Below are 25,958 nucleotides of genomic sequence, written 5' to 3'. Positions count from 1 at the left end.
AAACCTATACTTAGATTAAAGGAAGCTATAGGCTTTACCATAACCACCTCTAATTGTCTATACATAACCATGTCTAATCTTACACCTAACAACCATGTGACTAAACATGCCAGTTTATCTGCATTTCTCTCCCTTTTGCCCCCAATGTGGACACGGCATATTGCAGATCGCAAATGTCTGATGTGATACACACGCAGTCACCAAACTGCTGCTTTTCCTTTTCACAGACCAGTAAGGAGCTTCACCACCAGGCTATAATAATTGCCATGGTGCCACCACACAAAGCATGCTTTTTAGGATCACGGACATTTGAATCAGTTTGTTTTACGACATTGTTTTGTTCCAATCTTATGACCCCTGTGACTAGAACACATCACGCAATGTGGACTGAACGGGTCACATCTGGCTGATAAAGGTTCTCTTTGGTCAGGTCGATATCGGCATCGATACCGGTCCAGTTTATTAGATTAGTGCATCACTTAGTGAAAACATGACCATTATGAATGTTTAAACCGGCGTTCATTGATAATTTGACCAATTGGCGGCATCACAACAAGCTGTAAACACAATGCATATGATCATTTTATAAAGTGGATATGGCATGGCAGCCCTGCGATAGTCTGGCGACCTTTCCAGGTTGTACCTTGTCTTCACCCAATGTCTGCCGGATCTGCTCCTCTCCCCACCCTGCGGTTCCTGATAATGAGTGGATGAATGGATATGACATACAGGTAGCTGTTTGGCTATTTACACAACCAGCAGCATAAGCATTAGAAAAGTACAATTCAAATGTTGCTCTATTTACCAGCTCGTTGCTTACTTTGTTAGCTGCTGGTCGGAAAACCAAAACAATTAACTGAAAGACGCTAAATTCCTCCATAGAGCTCCAGGTGATGGCAGAGTCATGTGATAATTCTTTGTATGTTCGTCAAAGGAAACCTTTCATATTACACATAGTTATTGACCTGATGTTCACATAAAATGATTGATTCATGCAGCTTTAAACTTTACTGTATTACAACAATGTGGCTTAGTTGATATGAAAGTATACAGATCAACCATCGGGCTTCATGTGACTCCTTGACATGCTGTCTTATTATAACCCTTTTTGAATTCATACAAAAAGAAATACGTTTTCGAAATATATAAATAAGTATCAAAATACAAAAACAGAAACAGATTTCTTATTTTGTCACAATTTTTTTTTGAAGGGAACCCTCTTTTCTTCCAACTACACCACAAGCTCTTCTGCAGAAGTCCTGAGGCAAGTAGGCATGAAAGTGTGTTGCTCGAGGGCACTTCAGCAGAGCAGATGTTTGTCACGGCAGCAGCTTGTGCATGTGCACTTCTACCAATCCTACACATCGAGTTAGGTCTCCTTGCTATGAATAGGACTATTCATCCTGTGAAAACAGTTTATAATATCTACTGTGACTCTGGAGACGCTTTATAAAGTCTGAGGAAATAGCTTGATGATGTCATCGCGATGTTAGCTTGGGCAACTATTAACAGAAAGGGTCTAAAAAAAAAAGATGCTTTTGGGTTGCATTATGGGATTTTTTTGGTATCTTGTCCCACACTAGAGATTACAAGTCAGGATATCTCTGCCTCTGCTGCTTCGATTTAATACTCCCTCTCTTGCAAGTCTACCAACTTTATGGGAGTGCAATACTACAACCTCAAGAGCAGCCAATCCCTTTAAGGATACAACGTATTACTTTTCTTGTCAGGGTGGTAAAGTAGAAAAATGAGGACCTGGTATCTCTCTGGTATACTTTGTATTACCCTTTTGTTCGGTGTTCTCCCAGCTTTCTACCCTCTGCAAAGAAAAGCTGACCAAGCTGAAACAGGCCCGTGTACGAGTGTGTGGGTGTCTTACAGTATGTGTGGGTGTGTGTATGTAGGGTGTTTGTCCCCGGCGGCATGTGAGAACGGGACGACAACAAGGAGTGTGTTCTGAGCTGTGAAGTGGGTGTCTGTCAGGATAACAACAACACAGCAGGATGTATGATAACGGTGCACATACACACCAGCATACGCTGCGTTCCTCACACACAGAACTCCTCAATGTCATGCTTTGACTAAATGCCGACAGAAGTCCCCCTCAGGCGCTGCCATGACAAGCGCGCTGCTCTTCTTATAAATAATATAGCCGGGTAAAACTGCAAAATGCAAAGACATGCACACCATCAAGACATTTGTTAACTATAGAGCTTAATCACAGACTTTCTTGCAACACATCTATTCTTAAATATTTACAACTCTGTTCTGCTTTTCCCTGTCACACTCAAACAAATAATGTATCACAGAGTTGCCCTCAGACTCTACAGGAACAGGAAGGAGGAAGACGGGGAATCTGAGGCAGGACTGGCTGCGTTGATCGATGGCAGTGTAAGATGTGGCGAGGTGTCAGTTGGGGACGCTTATTTTTTTTCCTGACAGCATAAAGGAGACACACACATACAACACCCCCACCATCAGAAACCTTTAAGACTTAATCCATCACACCAGAACTGACAGATCGATGTGAAATGGGGGGAAAAGAGCTGAAAGGAATACATAAACACACACAGCAGGACCCAACAACCCACACACACTGGAGCCAGGTGAATCTGACTGATGCTGGCACACTGCTCTCAACAATGGTCCAGATAAACAAAGAGAACACACACACACACACACACACACACACACACACACACGGTCCGGCACGGGGCTTATATAATGTATTTTATACAAACATGGTAACTGCATACTCATCTTCCCAGGGGTGATCTCGGCTCAGCTGGGCCGGACATGAATGCTGGGAAATGTTGAAGAGAGGAGGGGGCCGCTTGAGAGGGAAAACAAGGGCCACAGCGGGGCACGGAGGAGCCTCCTCGAGGACCAGGGGGTCTCATGGAAGGGCGAAGCAGGGTAACGAGGTTGAGGCAGGAAGCGCCAACGCGAGCATAAACAAACACTGACCTGCCGAGCAACGCAAACACACGTTGAAGCAATTTGACTGTCTTCTACTTTTCTGTATTCCTTTAACTGTAGATCGCGTGCAGATGAGATGGCCTCTGCTATTTTTGCACATCATATTTCCAAGGTCATCTGCCGTGTCATCTCACCCTGCTGGCCTCCAGCACGTGAGATTCATCGTCTCTCACTCGCGTTCTTAGTTCAGCCGTTTCACGTTTCTCCACATAGCGATGCATCACACTGTGGTGGAGCATTGCAGCTCTATGTTTACTGATCTATCACTTCCTCTATTATACCACTCCCTTATCTCAGGCAGAAGGAGAGAGAGTCTGAGAGAGAGCGAAGAGAGCTAGAGGAAGATTGTGTTTGTTGACCTCACCCATATGACTTTGACGATCATATCTCAGCATTTGACATGGCCAAGAATCTCTTTGGCCGTGTATGTAAACAAGAGACGCATTCATCGTTACATTTTCACCAAAGCATAAGCAGCTGTTAACACGGGAAGAAGACATATGAACAAAATAATACTTGAGCATAAGTACTTTGACAACAACAAAAAATCTTATCTCCAGCTGCGCTTACTTCCCTTTTCCATCTCACTTTATTTCTCAGTGGACTCAGTTGTCATGGAGACAATACTTTAAGTTAGAAGCTACTTTAGGAGGATCCTTTGTTTTTGTTGTGATGATTGCACCATGTCACAGTGACAATTTGTCACAAGTAACTCGGAAACAAAGACTACTTTCTTTAATGTGTTACTCTTTTACTTCAAGAACAGTTGTTTTGAGTGCAGTCGTGTTTTTCACTTTGTTGGCTGAATCTCAAAGTGTGTTAATCTGTTAAAAGTTTGCCTTTTCTTCTTTAGAACACAACCCCAAAAGGCCCTCATGATAATACACAGAATTGTGAATTGTAAATAAAATCTTTATATATATTTATTTTCATAGTGTCGGTTAGAATGTATTTTCTCTTCTGTTGTTCTTTGGTTGTAATTCCAACTTTTGTGTCAATCTCATGTTATCTTTTTTACACTGTATTCAATATTGTGTCAATACATAATCTTTCATTAAACATTGAGGCTTAAATTCCTACAAATCAAAAGCAATTTAATCATATGTCAAGTGGCTAATCAATATAAAATGTCTCAGAAGGGTAGTGGAAGTGAGTGAGTGATAAATGACTTCCATGTCTTCCTCCAGTTTACTAAATGTGCAGTATATAGGTCAGCTCTACAGGCTGTGAAGGGCCCAGACTGTGGCCACCACATACTTTACTGTACACTATCTTCCTTCCTGTGCCAGGGGGCTGAGGGCCGCGCTTGCACAGGAAAGAGGGCGACCAAGCAAAGCTAAATAATGCAGTGGCTCAGTCTCCACATTATGACCTAGTAAATGGCTGGTTATACAAACAGTCAGACCCTCTCGGGCTGCCCTGCCTGACAGCACAACCAGAAGGATGAATGGACCAGCTCTTATGAACCAATGTATTGCTGTCACAACGTTGGTGTGTTCAGACAATTCAACATTTCAACGCACGTACATGTTCAGCACAATGTGAATACACTAGGTGTTGACATAAGTTTTTTTTTTTTTCATTTTTCGAGGAAATCCCACCCTCTGAACTGAGTGAATTGCAGATGAATTAAGTCTGATTCTGAAAGGCTTATTGCCACCCATGTTGCCAATACGAGTTGGAAGCAAAGTGTGAAAGGGTGATACTTGTCATGCAACTCAAACACAAACTGAGTGTCTCTCCTGGCATCATGACGTATAGGCCTGTGTGTCGACAGCTCTCAGGAAAGCAAAAATAGTTCAACGAGGAGGCAGACACACAATCACACAGATCCTCTCAGTCATTTGCATCTTTCTTTTCTCACATCTATACATTTGAGAAACGGCCCCAACAACTTCATGCAGTGACACACACACACACACACACACACACACACACACACACACACACACACACACACACACACACACACACACACACACACACACACACACACACTTCACATCTGCAGTGGGTTAGCAGCAGCCGCACAGCTGGACAATCTAACTTCTGACAAACACGCATGCAAAGGCCATTGGCCACGGGACGGAGAAACATTCATGTCACACGCGTCAAAGTAAGCATTAACTCACAGCCCTTGGCAGCCCCCTCGGCGTCCCACCCTACCTTCGGTGTGGCAAGTGGAGGACAGGATGGTGCTCGGAGGGCGGAAGAGGTACGGGAGATAACGGGAAAAACATTTCATCTTCTTTTCCGATGCTTGCCGACGGGTGAAGAGCGTTGCGTTGCTGGGCTCCACATCCGCACTGCCGCCGCGACAGCAAGCCAGAGAGGAACCGGGGCGGTGCGGGAGGGGAGAGAGGCTCTCTGTCCGCGGCGCAGGGGGCTATGACAGCATCACTTTCCGCAGACAGCAGCGCAGAAAAGGCAGGCAGAAAGGCTCCGGTGAAACTGCGCGCCGCCCGGGGAGCAAACAGCGCACAATGTCAGCGCACCTCACGCTTCCGTGTCGGCAGTCCACTCCGTGAAGATAGTTGTTTGAGTGCGCGCAGGGCAGGGGGTCGTCTCTGTCCTCTCCGAAGGGAGGTCAATGTATGTGTAAACACACCCACAATACGATGTGTGTCATCTTATTGGAGTAAACAAAAGTGTAGTGAGTATGTTGTTCAAAACTGTTTATTATTAAATATATCATCCATAAAAGCCTCCCTGATTTATGTCCTGGTGTTCCTGTGGTGTGCCGGTGTGTTTGTGTTCATAGAGTAAATTATATATTCTAAGTAATGGGAAAACCACTGAGAGTAAAGAAGCAAACACACGGTAGTTTACTGTGTGTGATGAGCATAGGACAGAACTTGATGAATCATAGACAAAACTTGTTTCCAGCTGACCAGATTATTGATTGATTGCGTTGGCGCCATCTTGTGGTCATCTGGCTGTACAGCAAACTAGATTTATAATGATGCAAAAAAATATAAATATAAAACAGTCATAAAAACAGTGAAAGATGTTTAAAAAATAGGTCTCGTAAAAGTATGTCTTTAAACTTTAACTTGTGGTGATAATGCACGAACATCATTTTTTTTATTATTATCAAAAAGTAATATATTTGTTTTAAATCCCACCTCAAATTCAACTATTATCACTACACACAACATTGTTGTAATACTAATGATAAAATGTAAGTGCTCGTGTTTGTTTTTTTACTGCGAGATTTTATTCCCATTTTGAAAACATCTCGCGAGACTTGAGTGTGAACTAAGGCCGGCGGAAGTACTTTGAGACTCTCTTTTCCGCCGGCCTTAGAGGAACGATCGGCAGGGTAAGAATTCCTGGCAGATTATTTCACTAAATTTATCTCCATCCATCCTCTTGTTGGTGTCACTGCGTATCCATATAAACGTCTAAACACCTTGCGAACACTGTCTCCATTAAACTACGGCCACTATTGACCCCATGTTGATGATAGATGGCGTGTAAAAAACCTCTCGCTTCTGGCTTCCCCTGCTTGGTATCCGCTAGTATCCGCATGTCGGCTACGGCTAGTGAAGGCGCTCGTTTCTCGGTGCTGGCGACTCGCACTCGGCTCCTTTACGGTTCATATTTATTCTGTTTATTTCGCAGCTCGACTCTGTTTTGTTACCGAGCAACTGTGACCACATAAACTCGATCGCGCCAGTCTTTAAATTGTATTGTGCTAACCCAAGTAGCATCCCCTTTGCTAGTTTAGCTCACCGCTTTGAAGACTAGGCATGACCGAGCCACGCTGAGTAGCTTCGGTGTTTGTGTAGTAAAATGCTTTACGGCTCTATTTAGGTTCCAGGTGTGCAGAGAAACTACAGCTCATCAAACGTGTTGATGCTACTTTTTGGAGATTAGCATCCATTTGCTCCTTGTACTTGCAGGAGCCACGTTTTCAGCAGTTTCGGAGTGACTTGTCAACAACTGTATGTTGTCTATCCTGTAACTGCAGTTTAATAACCTGTGTCTTGTTTGTTCGCAGCATCATGAAGCTCAATCCATTTGTAACCTCCTCCCGCCGCAAGAACCGCAAGAGGCACTTCAATGCCCCCTCACACATCAGGAGGAAGATCATGTCCTCTCCTCTGTCCAAGGAGCTCCGCCAGAAGTACAACGTGAGGTCCATGCCCATCCGCAAAGACGACGAAGTCCAGGTATTGTAGTTTGGACTGCTGAAAGTTTGTCATAATTGTCCTAAAAGAGTAAAGCTGCACATGCTTGACTTGGTGGTGGTGTTCACAAACAGGTTGTCCGTGGACACTACAAAGGCCAGCAGATTGGCAAAGTGGTCCAGGTCTACAGGAAAAAGTACGTCATCTACATCGAGCGTGTGCAGAGAGAGAAGGCCAACGGAACCACAGTCCACGTCGGCATCCACTCGAGCAAGGTGAGACAGTTGTGTAGATCCTCAAATTGGAACAAGACAAATGTTATATTATTCAACACTAGGTTCCACCAGGAAATTTGATGGAATCACAACCTATTTAGCTGTTTAACACTCACACTTCTGAGGTGTGTCTCTGTTCCCATTTGGCATCTCGTTGAGTGAAGTAAAAATACGTGTTACATAAAACTGTTGCACGATTTAAGGATTGTATCCTACATTTCATTTTTCTATTGTTACTGGAAGTAATGGAGAAGTTTGCTTGAATGTTTGTTTCAAAAGTTGAATGGCTGCTCTTACAAGCACTCTGTAATAGAGTTTGGACTGGCAGAACAATTGTGATGTGTTATTGTCACCATTAGACAAAAAAAGCAGGACCACACTTGATTTCCCTGCTTTTTCTACGCACAACGTCACCATCCCATTGCTAAATTAGCCTGCATTTTCCTGCTAACGGACATTAGCCAGGATCAGATTGGGTGGTGGAATAGCCTTCGGTCCTAGTTGGGTTAGCTTAGCTTCCATCTTGGTTCTCCTCCTATTGCCTCCGCTTTAAGTCTAGCTGGGTAGTTGGTCGCAGCCGATGATCGTCTCCAGGTCTGCTTCCCACACATTAATTCCATCCAGATGCTTCCTTCTACGATGTTGACTACTGTAATATTCTGCAATATGCCATACATGCTCCAGTTATAAAGATAAACTGGGAAGAACATTTCAACAAAATTGTTGTAAAATTCATTGGGATGCAGCCATAATAGTTATTAATGAAACCTGCACGTTTTGGGGTCGTTGCATCTTGATATCTGCAGAGAAAAAGGTTACTTAACAGTAATTTAGAGAACTTGACATTAGTAAGTAACTCCATTGACAGCTGGATGTAACGCTGTGACCTAAATACACATATTTGTAGTGTTCATGCACCCCTTGAGCCCAACTATCAAACATTTCAGACCTTTGTAACTCCTGCTGCTCTGAAGCCTTGGTTGTGTCTTTAGCGTTGTGTATTTGTAGTGGTTGTACTGCTTTACAGACAGCAGAATGCCTCCTGATATCTAGTCTAGTCATTAGAGAATGTCTTGTGGGCGTAACTTTAATGTTAAAAGTAGTTGTGGAGTCACCAGATAAGTCTCAACCCTTCTTTGTCTTTCTTCATTACTAGTACTGCCAAAGAGATATTCCTTGACTTGATCACCAACCTTCTTCTTTCCCCCTTTGCAGGTGGTCATCACCAGGCTAAAGCTGGACAAGGACCGCAAGAAGATCCTGGAGCGCAAGGCCAAGTCTCGCGCCGATGGAAAGGAGAAGGGCAAATACAAGGAGGAAACCATTGAGAAGATGCAGGAGTGAAAATAATCTTTTGCTATCAATAAAATGTATAAATGGATCAAACTTTGTCTGTCATGTTTTAGTTGTGGAGGTGGGATGGTGTTGTCTTTAAATGGTGCCAAATATGTTTGCAGATCAAGTAATATATATGTATTATGTGCAAACCTTGTTTCTTGGTACTTTTTTTACACCAAGATTGTTGTCATAGCAGATTTGATCATTATGGAAGGTCTGTTCGTAGCGCACAAACACGACACTAGTGAGCTGCGTCTCATCCGTTGCTGAAATAAATGTTGCAGCAGCCACAGGTGCAGGAAGTTTTTTATTCATGAATTTATGCCGGCAGGAGTTTGCTCTCCAGAGAATGTAATTATGAAAGCTGATAAATTGTGCTCTTCTGTTCGAGGTGTAAAGATGTCAAAACTCAGCTGGCTAGATGATACAAAGGCCCAGGTGTGACATTTGCATAGAAATTACATTTCACTGAGATGGGCCTCTTGGTTGAATTGCTCCTTGTGGGTTCATAAATGTATCGGCCACATTAGCTCAAAACTGATGCGGATTTCTTTGACTTAATGCTAAACATTTCAGGCTAAAACAGGCCTTGGGCTAGTTTGCTTCCGTACCTTCAGTCTTTGTTCAGGCTAGTGGAAATTAAACATTTCTGTGTTTATTTTACTACACTGTCTATTTCTTAGAGATTATCTCCACAAATTAGCGTTACAGATAATACCTCATTTGCATATCCAAATCTATTAAATTGTTTTTAGCTGAATTACTTGGAAGTGTTTTTTCTAAATGTATGTAATTGTATAGTACATATTTAATGGCTGTTTTCTCCAAATTCGTTTTTTCTCAGGCATTAAGCCAGAAATTTCCACTTCAGTAGCACTTAGAAACACAAAACCCTTCAATTTAATTCCTATCTATATTCTGAAGGTTTTTACACGAGGCTTTGTTCATAGTCTGATTTATATATCTTTGTTATGTGTCTGACAACATTTTTCACAATGGAAGCCCATTTCTGCCGGTAAAAGAAAACAACAAGATGGAAATGATAATAATAATACAAATATTCCCATGGTAGGTCATAATTATGAGGTACAAGAGATATTTTTGCATTGTTATGAGCACCATTTCATAAAACGTCTTGCATATTAATGAAGTTGTAGATTTAGTGTTTTTAGTTATTGCCGGTTGCACACATCTGTATTCTTCTTCCCTAGCGCCTGATTCAACCGATATTTATTTTTCATTGATCCAGGTACATCTCCAATATGTTACTGCTGTTCTCATGTTTCAGATTATGATTAAAAGAATAAACAAGTTGCTCATGATCATTCCGTCTTCAGTATCCGGAAACAGCCAGTCGATCACCATAGGATGACAGGTACTCTCTCCGCTGGTCATCTGTCATGAGCTGTATGACACTGGAATCGATCTACAATGAAGGAATACTTTATTATTTTTTGGCCAAGTGCATTAAATTGTAACAGTAAACAACCCACATAAGCGGCACCAGATCGCAAACTTAGTAGTTTTAATGTTTAAGTAAGAAATGAAGCATTTTATTAGCTATTCTCCTGTTCCATTCCCTGAATGTCTCCCTCAGGCACATGCCGTGACCTAAAGTAGTCACTTAGGTCCTCCATTCTGTGACAGTTAAAAAAACCTCTGCACCTCTGTTGAATACAATTAGAGCTCAAATGTGACCTTAAATCAAACATACATCTATAGAGTTTCATTAAATCTTTTTTTGTTTGTAGTTTTGGAATTCCAGCTTCTTCACAGTCAATTCATGTTTACATGAGACAAAACCCTTTACTGTGCTCGAAATTCCTCAAATTAGGAAAAAAGGAGCATTATTGAACCATATTATTTTTTTCTTTTAATATTTAAAATAAGTCTTTTGGTTTTCTGATTTTATAAGGAAATACAAAAGGTTAAACATGCCATGAGCATGGACTTTATCTGTATATATTTCAGAACTAAGTAGCTAAATGAGGGTCATTTTGTTTTACCCGGTTTGATTTAATATTTGATTGTACAATTAGCAACATTAATATAAATGTTATTATTTGTTTAGCTAAAACGTTGGACTGATTGATATCTAACATCTACATAAGTCAACAGTAATAGTTACCTTTTGCATATCTTTAGACCGGCGAGGGGATGAAGAGACCTGAATTGTAAACCTGGTTTTATCCAATGCTCCGCTTTCTGTTGTGGAAATGTATACAAATGAACACATATTTAATAGAACAATGTCTCTTTTTTTATATTTAAACATTCAATTTCAGTAAACTTGGAATACATAAAAAAAAATGTTTGTCTTAATGTCATCAACTGGGGAAGTTCATGGTGATATTTATTAGTTAAAATATTTTCCATAATACATGCAGCGTCTCCCCTCAAACACCATTTCAGGCTCAGGGTTATATTAAAAGTAGAATTCAATCTGATTTAATTAATCTTTTGCAACATTGTTTTTACAGCAGGGACCTGTTGCGTGTGTGGTACTAATCATTTTGTAATTGAATAACATAACCAATAGGTGGCGCTGTTTTACCAAAGACTGAACCGTCCCAACTTGTAGGAACTCAGATATAAAATACTTCGTGACAGACATTTCTGAGTGAAGCGTCTCAGCGACATAACTTTACCAAAGATGCTGACTGTCGAAGTCAAGCATTTGTTTAAACAGCTTCCCTCAAGAAAAAAATAATGACATTGATATTGTACAAGCTAATTTACTAACTTCTCTTCACTTTTGAATGCAAGAATACATGACATACTTCGCTGACCTACAGGGGAAATGTTTTTAAACGGTCCCTGTTGCATCTTTAACAGATGTCGTGTCCATGTCTAGTTCACACAGAAGACTCTGACTTCCTCCTTTCTGCGTAATGGTCATGTGACCCGCTGCTGCGTCGCACTGTGGATCCTGTCTGGCAGCTGGACTGTTACTGAAGTCGTCTAAAGTTTGTGCTCCTGCGGTGTTCTCGGTTTTAAAGCATGGCGGACCTCGGCTTCGTGATCGCCATGTCCGTGGTGACCCTGTTCTGGGGCATCGTCGGAGGAGTGGTGCCCTGGTTCATCCCCAAGGGACCAAACCGAGGGTGAGCGTTAGCTTCGCTTTAGCCTCCGCCGAGGAAAAGTTTGTGTGCGACGTGGTCTCGTGACTTTCATCGGATACAAAGCAGCCGCACTGCTTACAAAGTAGCGAAACTATTGTTAGATTTCTCAACGTTACTTGAAGAATGTATGACATGTCAACTTTCTGGGCAAACTTAAGTCACTAGGAAGTGAAAGTAAGCGAGCAGCTAACTGGAACCGACTCGACAGCCCTTCTTTAAATATTCTTATTGACATCTGGCTGATACACATCTAACGTAGCTATATCGTCTATTCCCATATATCAAAATACCAATATAAATATATATACTCCATCTCTGGAAAATGTGCAGAGGGAAACTTCCCTTATTTTCCTGTGTGTCACTCACATCACGAGATCAAGCTATAAATGAGGAGTCTGTGGTGCCTTTTAAACCCATTTATAGATGAATGTTGATCACGTGTACGTGTTTCTCCTGCTCCCACAGAGTGATCGTCACAATGCTGGTGTTGACTGCAGTGTGCTGCTACCTGTTGTAAGTACTATCGTCCTGGAAATGTACCAGGATTTCTTTAATAACATCATGTTGTGGCGCTTCTCCTTTTTCATGTCATATATATGTTCACCAATAACACATATTTCATCAAACATAACCAGTCATCAGTCATAAGGGCCAGTAGGAATCTAGAGTCTATAATATACATTGCTGATTAATCCATTGACATACAATTGATTAGCATTTATTTTGATATCAATTAACATGAATCATTTAAGTAATTTATAAGCAAAAATGGCAAACTTTATAAATGTAACGGCTTGTTTTTTTCTGTCTTATTAAATAGTTTTGGACGGTTGAAGATGTTGCCTTGGGCTTTAGAAAACTGTAATGGGCGTTTTTCATCATTGTTTTCTAACAAGCATTGCAACATTAATAATGCACAGCAGATATTATAATAGCTGACACTGTGGAGACAATTGTTTCTCCTCTTTTACTCCAAATGAATGTGTGTACATTACTTTCATAATACAACAAAGCCCGTCATTACAGTTAGCACTGTGATGCATCCATATAGTTCTGTCTTGTGATAAGTTATTTATATTCACAATTAGGTACAAGTGTGCCTACGGTGTCATGTTACATGTCAGATGGGCAAAAGAGCAGAGTGGTGACAAAATAGTGGAGTCAAGGGACATTATTTCCCCCAAAACCCTCAGTTTGATGTTGAAACTGTAGGCCTATATTTTATTTATTTGTTATAATTTTTTGGGAGAATAAGAAATGATCCACACAACTGAGCTTTAAAGGATGTGTTTTTAATTGCACAGTTTTGTTGCAGAGTCATTTTTTATATTGACACGCGTGATCTTAATATTCTCTCTGTCCATCAGTTGGTTGATAGCAATTCTGGCCCAGCTGAACCCACTTTTTGGACCCAGTCTGTCCACTGACACCATCTGGTACCTGAACTATCACTGGCAGTAATCCACTCTTCAGGGATCCCTGACCATGCAGGTAAACTTCCTCCTGAAAGATGAAAGTATTGAACCTACATTTAATGGTGTGCCTTTATACAGCTCATAGAGCCTGCACTTACATATAGCCTATCGATAATGTTTTGATTGTTGTTTGTTCTTCTAAAACTTTGTTTATTGTACTTTCTGACATGGCTGCATACCCATAGATGTTTCTTTTTATGTCATGCACAGATCATTCCTTCTGAATCGCCTTAAACTCAGACCCCCGTGTGATTACTGAGTGACGTCCACACTGGTGCCTTGTACAAAATGTTTCCCAAAGGACTTCTGAGAGATCTCACTGAATGTGCTTTTCTTTAAATTAAAACAACCCTTCTCTGGTTTGGTTGATATGTTTTGTATATCCTGTTTATTGCTGTTGTTTATATGAATGGAAGTTCCTTCTGATGTGTGTTTGTTGTGATCTTGTTTTGTCTCATAGTGATGGATGTAATACATTCTGTAGTTGTTAATAATAAACCAATAATCAACACCACTAGTCCATAACTTTTGTAATTGTATTGCCTATTATATGAGCTCACCTTTTAAGTGTTGACTGTTATGACTTAATTTTCCTAGTCAGTAATGTCATTGTATGCCATTATTAAGCTGTTGAAAGTTCTTTACACACTTATATCAATTATTTCAGACTTTATATGTAATACATTTAATTATTTGTTTTATATAGAGAATATGATTTGTTTGTGTTATTCAGTCTCGTTGGTTTTTGGTACCATAAAGTGTAAACGTTTCGTTTGTATGGGCAAAGTCCACAGTCGACGTTCAAAACGGGCTTCCTGCTTTCCGTAGTTTGAGCCGACTACGTTGGCAACATGGCTTCCTCAGACGTCCACCTCCGAATATGTGAACAAGAAATACTCAAATATGACCTGGAAATCAAAGCTCTCATCCAGGTGCGAGTATTTATTTGGTAAGATAACTTGGCGCCACGTGGAGACACGCTGGTCTTTGAGCTTGTCACGCAGAGGAACCGTGCTGTTGTCCGGTAGCATCGCTTGCTATCGGCTCGTGCACCGGGAGCTCGAGCCGCTCTGTGGAGACGAGCTGCCGCTATCAGCGGCGCAAACGGGCTCTGACTTATCTCTTAAATGTGCCTAATGTCCGCACCGATAAGGTAATTGTGTGGGAAATCAAAGCTGACGTAAAAGAAGAGGAAAACGGACGGACGTTACCGGTGTCGTAATTTAATAATTATTAAAGATGACGTTATCTCGTCCTGTCAGTGAGAGGTCAGATTTAAAAGATTTCTAGTAGGATCAACGTGCTTTACGTAAGATTAATATTTACCAAGTTTGATTAGCCACAAATTAATATTAATATGTATTTAGTTTTATTTAGTATATTTGTTATACTTTAGTTCCCACTGATTATTTGCTTGACTGATTCAGCCACTTAATCGATTAACATTAGTCGCTTGAAGACCATTAAAAGACACATTTTGATAATCAGGTAATCATGGTTGAAAGTAATTTCAAATATTTACTGAAACTTCTGCAATTCCCTCCTTTCTCTGTTTTTATATTGTTTTACATCTAAAACCTTTTGTTTTTTAAATGTTCTTTGAGGAAAAAACAAGGACTCTGAAGACCTCTTTTGACTGTGGGGCATAGCGATCAATCGATAATGCAAATGATCATTGCAGGCCGAGAGATGCTTTATTTTATGATTACATTTGGTATCCCCTTGTGACATCTTATTCCCACCTATAACAGAATGATGCACCTCTTGCTTACAGAGTCTTAATAGTTCACTGTCACTGACTTTGCCGTTTCAAATGAGTGCAACCTATTGAGACCACTAGCTTCACCTTAGGGTGACGATAAAGCATGTAGGCCCGCGTCGTTCTCATCCTTGTTTTGATCTCTCACCAGGACATTACTGGGAGCACGGGCCCTCAAAGCAAGCTGACAGAACTGAATGCAGATTTGAAAAAGAGTTTCCAGAATCTCAGGTTGCGGATTCAGGTGAAAAACAGAAACGCTCTTTTTGAATGTCTCTGCAAACATGACGGAGCCCCATTACGGGCTGTATAATAATCAATGGCGATGAAATTATTTGTGCCACTTTGACAGGATTTTGAGCAGATCGCTATGGAGCAGGACAAAGAGTCAGACAAGCAAGCTCTGATCAGTCAGGTAGAGGGACACCGAAAACAGATGCTGAGGTAATTTCTATACATTACAATGTTTTGCCACCCCGTGACTTGTATGCATGTGAGCTGTTGTCACATTTTTGATTGTATAATGCTGCCAGACTGGTGGGTAGAAGCATGTGCAAATTCCCTGCTTTAACTTATATAATGTCTATTTAATGAAAATATGTATATGTATTATTTATGTCTGTTTTTGCAGTAACCAGACAGGTTGGAGGAAAGCCAACACGGCCAGCAAACTGTCCATGGACAATATGGAAAAGCAGGCACTTCTTAATGGAGCAGATAGTGGTGTGAGGCAGAGGTGAGCTGATGTATGCTACTTCCTCAGCTTAATGTCTTTGCACAACACACCACATCCTCTATAATGTATTCAGAAACAATATTTGTTTTTACATCCTTCTAGTCCTTTTTATAGAATACATGAATTTAGTTCCTGGACTTTTATGGTCGTGTCGTCTATGTTGTTCTCAGGAAGATGACCAAGGAGGACTTGGCCCAGACCAGCAGTGACATTACAGAGAATCTCATGAGCATCAGCCGGATGATGGCGCAGCAGGTTCAGCAGAGCGAGGAGACCATGACGTCACTAGGTCGGTGAAGGAAACGCCGGATGGAAAGAGTGTGTTAACAATGTGTTGGCAAAATCCCTTATTATCTTATTTTCATGGTATTTATTTACTTAAAATGTGCTTATTTAATTGAACTTGTTTGATTAAGATATAAAACCTATGAAGGGGGAGCGGCTCCTGTGGTTGTTTACTGAGCCTCCTACTGTGTCGTGGATACGTACTCTCGGTCGGGGTAACAACTTCATGGCCACCGACTTTAGATTTACAGATTTTGTTTTAACGCACACCGTCTAAAATATCCATCCGTTTATATTCATTGTGTATCTCTTCTTTTGCAGCAACCTCCTCAAGGACAATCCAAGAGACCAACGAGGAGTTTAAGACCATGACGGGGACCATTAGGCTCGGGAGGAAACTCATCACCAAGTACAACCGCAGAGAGCTCACTGATAAACTGCTCATCTTCCTGGCGCTCGCCCTCTTCCTCGCCACAGTTCTCTACATCCTCAAGAAGAGGCTGTTCCCCTTCCTATAGACCAGGTACCTCTCTGAGGAGCTCCCCCATTACAACATGCTGTACTTTCCATGGTTAGCGCAAATGATTTAAACAACCCCGACTGCTGCGTGTCATATTACACACATTACACACACCAGTGTCTGCCCGCTGGAATGTGGACTGCTCACTCTGCTGAACTTTGACGCTGCCGAGGGTGAAATATTGTCCACAAAGGGTGAAGATAAACCTATAGTTCCGTGCAGTGTTTTATTTATCGAGAAGGTTTTGGTTCAACATACAAAGGGGAATCATTTGTTTTCGTGGAAAAGAAAACGTACGTGTTGGTGACACAAAATGTGTCAGACATCCATCTTTGGTTTGTGTGACAGTGATGCTGTGCATTGCTTTTAATCTTTTAATGAAATCAATTATGAGTGGAGATGGAAGACCCATAAGGATGATTTATTTTTTACATTCCTGTGGAAGATATCCAGTACGGTTTTGCTTTCATTAATATGTATACCCATATCAAGGCCGTACAGTGCGTGTGTATATAAAACAGCACTTGATTCTTAAGTACTGAAATTAATTATCAGACTACTAATATATTCTCTCACCTCACTTCAGATGTCTTCATGGCTGCAGATAATCTGCTGAATGCAGTAAAACTCATCTCATTAAAAGAACGTCTATAGAAAAATACTGTAAACAGAACTTCAGTGGAATCTGATGATCACAAAACAAGTGCCACTATTCATTTCAGTTCAACAAGCTTGTATTGGCCTGCATGTCATTTAAGCAATGCTATCGTAGTATACAATACTTTTCATTACGAGGAATCAACTTTACTGTTAAATGTCAGAATATTAAGGATGTATATTTTGGGGGAAATATTACATAACAGATGTTTTAACCAAACTGTTCATCACCTGATATCATTAATTAATTGTGAAAATAATGTACATTGTACAAGCACTATGTTTAATTGTGTTTTTTTAAGGTTTAGTGTGATGTATAATTTATGACAGCAGTGACTTAATGCTACTTATTATAAATAGAATATTTAATTGGCTTTTAACTTTGAATAGAAGCATCTCTCGGTGTGTTTCACCAGCTGGATAAGCAGAACAGTGTTTTTTCTTGTGCATGTTCACTTCACATGGTCTCCATGTTTCATGCAACAAAAAAGAAAAGAGAGGAAAAAAAAGAATCAAAAAACGAATGTGCACTTCTCTCCATCTCCGGCCGTGTCAGCTCGGCTCTGGTCTGCAGCGGAGGAGAAAAAGCTCAGGAAAGCAGCCATGTTCATCACACTGGCAGAGATAGAGCAGCATGCATCCCTGCCTTTCTTCAGATAAGACCCGGAAAAGCAGATTATTCCGACCCGTTTCCCTCTCCCTTTCCAGTGTGGGTGGCGGGTGAGGGGGGATATTTTTAGGTGTGTGAGGTGCCGTTATCTGACGTTGCCTTTTCAACACCTCGGAGGAGAGGGTGGCCAGAGGAGCTACATGACCTTGCTACCCTCCCTGCAATTGCTTGGCATTGCCATTCTGTTTGATATATGTCAATGTTGTGTATTGATCATCAATAAACATAAAGTCTTCTGGCTTGACGTTCAACATGTTTTGTCAGACGTGCGTTTGTGAGGGTACGTTGTTTAAATATGAGATGGAACAACGGAGCGTGTGGAGAGACCCGAGAGATGCCTAAGCGTCTCGTACTCGTGTAAAGTGGTGGCAGTTGGGCAGAGCGGGCCTGCTCATATAACTGCACTTAGACCAGGCCTCTGGCTCTCTGTCAAGCAAATTGGACTATTCTTGCATTTAGCACTGTGATAGTGTCAATCAAGTGTTTGGGTTTGTATCTGGACAAGTGTCAGGGGAGCGTAAACTGCACCACACTGATGCCACAAAGAAGCAGACAGAATCTCTCCAGCTCCGCATTCATGGAGTAATTTCTACGGCTGAAATTGTTCAGTTATTTATCTGTTATATACATTATATCTGTACATTCTCCCTGTGAGCCCATGTGGAACTCGGTCAATTCTCAAATACAAGACAGATTATTTTTTTCAAAAGTCTTTAATATTCAAGTATACTGTCCAAAAATAGAGTAATATTTTGAATCAGGTAACACATCTTGAATTTATCATATTTAATACAGAGAAAAGGTCGCTGACTTTCAGGATGGCTTTTGGCAAATTGTATATAAAATACTTGTACACAAAATACAGTAAATGAAAATCAAAACGTTTGTAGTTTCACTGAATTAAAAACAACATTTCCTCAGCAGAACTTGTCTTAATAACATTTAATGCAGGTCAAGGTCATGACTCGCAGCCATCTGTCTCAGCAACTTAAACACGCGTGTGGAGTGTACGCGTGGCTGACAGCGGGTTGTTAAAAGTGTAAACTTTTCACAACCTTTTAACCTTGTTTAAGCATATTGAAGGAAGCTTCCTAATAGCCACTTCAACATTTTAACCAGACACAAAACACACGAGGGCCGACAGATTTTATGGTCCAGTTCAACCATTATATGACATAGTTCACTATGACACATACCTGTATTATATATTTTTTTAGGATTTAGGGATTGAAAGTCAGAGGCAATTATTACGTTAAACAACTTTAAGCATTGTAATTAAATAGTTGCATGTCAGGAATATTAACAAACAATATTATTAATAATAGTAATAATAATAGCCTTGTATAATTAATCATTTTTGTCTTAATTTACAATTTGTTGAATTGTTCATAGTAGCACAATGAAAATACTGTCTGATTTTAAGAAGTAAAATATTTAACCATGGTGTGAAGAAAAAAAAGCATTAATGAAATGAAAATATATTTATATTGTTTTTTGTTTTGACATTTACAATTGACATAAGAACTGTTTTGCCAACTATTTTTGTGTGTGCTAATATCAACTGAAATAAATACAAATGTAGATTGTTCAGACACAATTTTTTTTTGCTGAAAACAAAACAAAAAATACCAAAAGTAAGTAATTAAATATAAGAGAAGTTACACAAACTCCGCAAAGTCATAAATGCATGCAGTCATAAAATAACCCCGTTCAACTGAATAGGGAACACACGTATGTCATAGTTTACCATGTCCTAATGCCATGTAACGAAGACACCCCATTACTGGAGGAGAATGTGTTCTGGACATTATTCATGTCCCCGACCCCAAAGTTCATGTAGTTCCCGTTGCTGGGGGATCCTTGCATCGTCTGCATTGTGGCTGCAGGGTAATTACAGGCATAGTTTGTGTTGCAGCTGGGGCCGGTGTAGTTACTGAACGCTGGATAGTTGTTATAAGAGAAATGGCCGATGTGACCCATGCTGTAGGAGGGGTTGTAGGTGGCCGTGTCTGCCGCCAGGCAGGGCTTCCCATCCCGCACCAGCACCGGCACCGACACCCTCCTGGGCGGCGGCAGCGACACCATCTCCAGGCTCTGGTCCTGCCGCTGCCGCTTGCACTTGTACCTCCTGTTCTGGAACCAGATCTTCACCTGGGTCGGCGTGAGTTTGAGCGCCCCGGCTAGGTGGTCTCTCTCCGGAGCGGACAGGTACCTCTGCTGCTTGAAGCGGCGCTCCAGCTCGTACACCTGCGCCTGCGAGAAGAGGACCCGCGGCTTCCGGCGTCTCCGGGGCTTGGCCCGGTCCGGGTCGTCGGGCTTTATGTCCTCCAGGGTCGGGGGACTGAACTCTGATCACAGCAGACAGAAAGAAAGGATGAACAATGTATATATCTGGAAAAGTCACTTGCATGGATATTTCTTTTCTCCATTAGGCCTAGAGCTATGTGTCCACTATACTGTACTGCTGACCAATAATTATAATAATAGTAAGATCATATTTTGTATCATAATACTTCGCCTAGTATGATTAATTTGTGCCAATCTGCCAATGTCACTAATTCAGTTCCCTTGGCCGCCCATGATGCATTCAGTGTGCTTTGAGGAAAAAATAATCTAGCAGGCCTGCAATAAAAGGATAACTGTGAACTCAATTTTTTTCAAAGCCTGTATCATATTATAAGTGTCTCCTGTCTCCTGTGTGAATGCGTGTTGCTTTAGTGAAGTTGTGTGTTTGCAGCAGCTGATGCGCTCCGCTCAAATCAAAGAACACGAGCCTGCGGGCCTCATTTCCGCACAGGCCTGCAAAATAAAATATTGTCCTCCTCAGCTCACCTTTTCTGCGTTTCGCCTCAAACGCGTCGGATTCCCCATCCTTAACTATATCCATCTCCATGAGGGATTTCCCATACATGGCAGTGGCAAAGTTCAGAGCATTGCCTCTGCCGGCTCTGGACTCGTGGAGGTCTTCTCCAAACAGCGAGGCGGCGGCGGCCGTCATGTCCCGGAGAGGCTCCTGCTTCAGGCGGGCCAGCATGCAGGAGGAGGAGGAGGAGGAAGGGGAGGAAGAGGAGGTCGGCACGGTGCAGCAGTCCATACGAGAAGAAAAGTCCAGAGAAGACCCCGTAACGTCATGACTCTGCTCCAGGTTTAATATATCCTTTACAGAGAAGGGAGTGGACGTGCTGCTGGGGCTGGGAAACATTGCCAAGAAGTGAGAAGAAAAAAAAACTATTAACCTGTCATATGGACGTAACAAAGAAAACGTCAACAAACTCCCTCTCCTTCCTGGCAATATTTACTAGATTTAAGTATTAGTTTGGCATAGCAGACTGATCTTGGGTGAAGTGTGCATTTTGAATGTCAACTCTGTCTCCAAACTTTTTTTCTTGGCCTCCCTCTCCTCCCGGTGACGCGGGGAGGGAGGGAGGGGTGAGCCAGTGGGACCCTCCGTTTGGAGCCACTGCTACTCCCATTTCGTGACGTAAAGTGATGTCTGGTCCATATTCATCTATGTGTTCAATCACTGCAAATGTACCACACCAACCCAGACCAGATGATTCTCTTTCCAAAGCAAAGTAACTTGTTGAAAGCATTTGCTGAATCCGCCATTTGCTTGATCTTGTTGTAAATAATCCAATGCATTGTTTTAACATAGACTTGATTTAAAAAAAAAAAAAACATAAATTGAGTGAAACTTAATAAGTAACTATTTTTCACAGCCATTACGCACAATCCAAACGCGTTTACAGAACCTTCTACAAGCCCAGCGTTTGGACAGATGTTTACACACACTTTCAAGTACCAAGAGAAATGATTTATCCAACGATCTCTAATAGTGACCAATGAGTCAAACGTGCATCATTTAGGTCACTGTGAGGAATTATACAAGGGCTCGATGTCTCTGATAAGCCTCGTGCACGCGCGTGCGTGTGTTTGGGGGGGGGGGGGGGGGGGGGGGTTGTTGTCGGGCCCCGTCCCTCATCCGACGGGAAACGGAGCAGACGAGCGTCAAGAAAGAGGGGAGCAGACAACAGGTTGTGGGTCCCTCAACACGGAACCCGAAACCAGGAGCGACACACTCTGCTGTCTGCCTCCGAGAGATGCTGGAGCCACTGTCTGCGTTATCAGCACGTGATAACAGACGACAACAAACCTGCACACACACACACACACACACTCCCACCCACGCTGCAGGCCCTAAATGTGTCATATGTGACACCCACGAGCCCAACGTGATTGCTTTATAAATTAGCACGTTTCACTGCACTTTTTTTGTTCAATTCCAAGCAATCGGCTTCGTGCATTAGATGTAAATTAGATGTAGTCAAATTAAACATGCAATCAGTAAACTGCTCCTTAAAGTACTAGGATGGGTCAAAATGCAGCTAATAAATCCCCCACTGTGGGACTAATACGGGATTATTCCTATTCCTATTCCTAAAGTATGGATCAGAAATGACAAAGTACAACTCATTTGTCCGGAAAGCAGTAAAATGGAGACAACTGTGCGTAATGACGCATAACTACACGTGTTTCCCCCCGCACGGTTGGCACTAAACCTGCTATTAATGCCTGTGGAGACGGTCACAGGAGACAGACAGTATTATCGTTTGTTTTATCTTCAGCGTTTAGCACAGCCACGGGGTAAATGGGTCCCCCTGTCTCCGACCAAGCGGTGGTGTTTATAGTTTTAAAGACTATTTGTGCGCCTCGAGAGCTGATGAATGGCTGTGCAATCTTTCTCAGGCGCAGCGAGAGTCAACACTGGCCGGGCTCTTGCTGTAATAATTGGCGAAATAAAGTAAACGCAAGGGGGAGGGGTGGAAGGGGGAGAGAAAAAAGACATGAGGGAAATGTGTTCATCGTGATTGATTCCCACTGCTTTGCGCGCTTTGACTGCACAGTTTCATTGTGTTCTATCATTAATTGTCGCGAGAAATTCAAAAGATGAAACCTCTGGAATGATAAATCATCCCCCAAATTAAACACGTCCTCGGTTCCAGCGCAGAGGTAACTATTCAGTCAACTGTAAATTGAACATGACAGGTCTGGCATGTGTTTCATATCCCTAATGCTCTCCGTCCCGCAGCAGCCCCGCGGTCCCCTTTGACCTGTCTTTCTGCAGCACATCTCCAACTCAGATAAAGCTTCAGATAAGGTTGCTTAAAAACTTCCGCTGCACGAACGTGTGGGTATTTTGAGGGTCGGAGCCACTCCGTATGTGCGTGTACGCGCGCGCGCGTGTGTGTATATGTGTGTGTGTGTGTGTTTGACCCAAATTAAAATGTTTGCCTAAACCTTCCTGGTGGTGGCTCAAGACGCCTCTCTCTCTCTCTCTCTCTCTCTCTCTCTCTCTCTCTCTCTCTCTCTCTCTCTCTCTCTCTCTCTCTCTCTCTCTCTCTCTGTGCTGGAGGCCTTTTGGTGATTTAGATCCACTAACTGTTTGGTGATTCAACTGATTTGGAGGCAGCAGGCTCATTAGGATGTAATCCGTTTAAGAATGACAACATTTTTTACACTTTCTCTCCAAAAACGGGTTGGCATCATTACCGTAAAACTATTTAGCTTCATGCAATCTCTGCTTTCAAAACGTGTTCTATGAAAAGGTATACAATTATAAATTGTGAAATGTTTAAATTCTGAAGGATGACTGAATTGTTCTATTGTTTTAACGCTTTTATAGTGTTACCTCATATTTTACAAGATTATTAATATTTTTCAATATGCAATCTTAAATTGCAAGTAAACATAAACTGTCAGAGATGAGAAAAACAATCTATCATTTCACTGTGAAGAAAGTCTCAAGAAATCTTAAAATAAAGAGTTCAAGTGTCTCAACATCTTTACATACAATTACATTTGTATCTATATAACTCTATATCATAACAGAATATATCTTGTGGTAGTTTTTTTTATAACATTAAATTACAGAGACCCAACAATTCCCACCATGGCGGTGGTTCAACCCCTGATACACGGTTGACTGTTGAGAAGATTAAAAGAAAAAGAAAATACATGACTAATAATCCAACAAAAAAATAACTAAACAATAAAAGTATAAGAAAAGAACCCAGAAATATATATGCAACTCTTCACATATAGATACATATAAAAATAAACGGATATACATTATATACAAGTGCATGCACATCTATAAACATACATGTTTTTGTATCATGCGAATGTGTATAAATGAACACACAGACATACACATAGAAAAACATGTTCATCCATACGGCAGTGAAATAATATATAAAACATTTGAATAAAGTGAAATTAAACTTTTTAACTTCACAAATTCAGAAAGAGAAAGTGAGTTTTAAGAATTTAAACGAGGACACATGCGTTCGACTGACCAGACAAGCTCGTCCAAAGTCTGGAGGCTGGAAAAGAAAAAGCCCGATGCCAGAAGGACCGGTTTGAGGATCTCACCCGGCTTCATATAGAGTTACAAGATATGTGATGTGGAAATCTGTAAAATCTCTAATCTTCATTGGCGCTGAAAGCAGTGTTGTGCTCTGTTCTTTTGGATATAACATATCTGACGGGTGCCTTCTGATGAGGAATCTTGACTATCTGTGGAAGCAATAAAGGGAAATGCAGATTTTCTTTTTAAAGAACTCTGGACATTTATTGCTTTCTATTTAAAAAAAATGTCTCAGATCAATTTGGTACATTTTTTAGACATTAACATTTTCAGTCAAATGGAAACTCTTTTATAGTTTACAAACAGTAGAACACCAATCTGACATTAAATCATAAACATACAACACAAACTTATAACACCAACAACATAAGATAGATAGTTAGAACGGGCATCCAACAATTCAACAAAAATCCATACATTTCACACAAAGAGTATAAAATGCAAACTTGAGGGCTAATACAATGATTCAGAGTGATCATATTATGTGTCGTCCAAATGGGAACTATGTTGAAATGCAGCAATCTCTGAAAGTAAATATGAACATATGCTAAATACAATTAGAAATGTAATAAGGGGATTTTGTATCTATTTTTGGATGAATTGTCTGATGTGACAAATACATTTATATAGAAAATCGGGAGAAAAAAAACAATATCATTCTGAGATGTTCCTCTCTCTCTCTCCCTCTAATTTTTGTTCTACTACATGCCACATTTGCTGTAATGCCAGCAGCTCCATACAAGCTCCATACAAATTACAAGTTAAACTTACATAACACAACATAAATACTGACTCGACCTAAAATCCATTCCCTTCAAATTAAACCTTTAGCTGTGGCCGATTCCCTTTATGGTCACATCCTAACACCAGACAACTCTTTGTGACCCAGCAGGCCTGATCACACGATACTTTGTAAATCCACATCACCACCTGTTGTTCCATCTTTTGGTCAAGAGATCATTATATATTATATTTCCCAGTATGCTCCTTATTACCTTGCATGTCAGTTAATGGTTGATACTGCCCAATGTGCTTTCAGGCCAAGGTCAGGCCTTGGCAGCTGCAGTCTGACGCTGTGTCTCCATCACCCTGGATGTTTCATATAATATTAGTATCTGTGTGAAGATGTCACGAACGGACTCTGATTTAGATGTGACTGATGTGTTTTACCAGCCGATGAGTTAAATCTTTGGCCCCTTGGCACATTGTCTTCTCCGCCACTCCCTCATGAGTTACACCACCACCATGTGGCCATTGACAGAACACACCCAAACTTTGGCTTAATCCATTACCCATTATGCTGTTTATGGTGACAATGTCAATTTGTATCATACGAATGATTGTAGCGGAGGTTTTGTTGTGGCAAAGATGGCTCAGGGGTCAGGCCGCTGTGTCCTTTATTGCGTGACTTAAGCACCCGCTGATCCAGAGTCAGCGTGTTGTAACCGGAAACTATAACCGAATATGGCAGCGATGTCAAGTGCCATCTGTCTGTGCATCGTTTGTCTTGTCTGTGATGGAGGGAGCAGCATCCCCTTCATCTTCGCTCCATCCTCTGCCTCCTCCCTCCTGCCCCTCCACC

General features: G+C 41.3%; 5 protein-coding genes across 5 annotated transcripts in view; 3 read left to right on the top strand and 2 right to left on the bottom strand.

The window, feature by feature from the left end:
* The window catches only part of ppp2r2ba (protein phosphatase 2, regulatory subunit B, beta a), a gene marked incomplete at both ends in the record, with an annotated part of 37,177 nt that extends 31,953 nt beyond the window's left edge, over nucleotides 1-5,224 (bottom strand). The window contains one exon of the mRNA XM_079228639.1: nucleotides 5,146-5,224. Within this exon, the coding sequence (XP_079084765.1) occupies nucleotides 5,146-5,224 (79 nt within the window). The remainder of the gene's footprint in view (nucleotides 1-5,145) is intronic.
* A 1,029-nt stretch (nucleotides 5,225-6,253) lies between these two features.
* rpl26 (ribosomal protein L26) lies at nucleotides 6,254-8,766 on the top strand. The gene is made up of 4 exons (XM_079228641.1): nucleotides 6,254-6,301; nucleotides 6,983-7,154; nucleotides 7,247-7,387; nucleotides 8,603-8,766. Exons 2-4 carry the CDS (start codon nucleotides 6,987-6,989, stop codon nucleotides 8,729-8,731), a joined length of 438 nt encoding a protein of 145 aa, XP_079084767.1. The 5' UTR covers nucleotides 6,254-6,301; nucleotides 6,983-6,986; the 3' UTR covers nucleotides 8,732-8,766.
* A 2,903-nt stretch (nucleotides 8,767-11,669) lies between these two features.
* On the top strand, nucleotides 11,670-13,833 carry atp6v0e1 (ATPase H+ transporting V0 subunit e1). The gene is made up of 4 exons (XM_079228237.1): nucleotides 11,670-11,829; nucleotides 12,313-12,360; nucleotides 13,215-13,338; nucleotides 13,533-13,833. The coding sequence occupies exons 1-3, from the start codon at nucleotides 11,726-11,728 to the stop codon at nucleotides 13,306-13,308; spliced, it is 246 nt and encodes an 81-aa protein (XP_079084363.1). The 5' UTR covers nucleotides 11,670-11,725; the 3' UTR covers nucleotides 13,309-13,338; nucleotides 13,533-13,833.
* A 340-nt stretch (nucleotides 13,834-14,173) lies between these two features.
* On the top strand, nucleotides 14,174-16,639 carry LOC306746093 (vesicle transport protein SEC20-like; the record flags this gene model as incomplete). Its single annotated transcript, XM_079228962.1, has 5 exons — nucleotides 14,174-14,254; nucleotides 15,233-15,325; nucleotides 15,434-15,525; nucleotides 15,988-16,106; nucleotides 16,424-16,639. 5 exons carry the CDS (start codon nucleotides 14,174-14,176, stop codon nucleotides 16,618-16,620), a joined length of 582 nt encoding a protein of 193 aa, XP_079085088.1. The 3' UTR covers nucleotides 16,621-16,639.
* A 3,053-nt stretch (nucleotides 16,640-19,692) lies between these two features.
* nkx2.5 (NK2 homeobox 5) lies at nucleotides 19,693-21,151 on the bottom strand (the record flags this gene model as incomplete). The annotated part of the gene is made up of 2 exons (XM_079228976.1): nucleotides 19,693-20,297; nucleotides 20,782-21,151. 2 exons carry the CDS (start codon nucleotides 21,149-21,151, stop codon nucleotides 19,693-19,695), a joined length of 975 nt encoding a protein of 324 aa, XP_079085102.1.
* Nucleotides 21,152-25,958: the final 4,807 nt, after the last annotated feature.

This window comes from Taurulus bubalis (assembly GCF_910589615.1).
Source record: "Taurulus bubalis genome assembly, chromosome: 13".
In the NCBI taxonomy this organism is placed as follows: Eukaryota; Metazoa; Chordata; class Actinopteri; order Perciformes; family Cottidae; genus Taurulus; species Taurulus bubalis.
The sequence above is the reverse complement of the archived record's forward strand: the minus strand, read 5'-3'. Positions and strand labels throughout refer to the sequence as shown.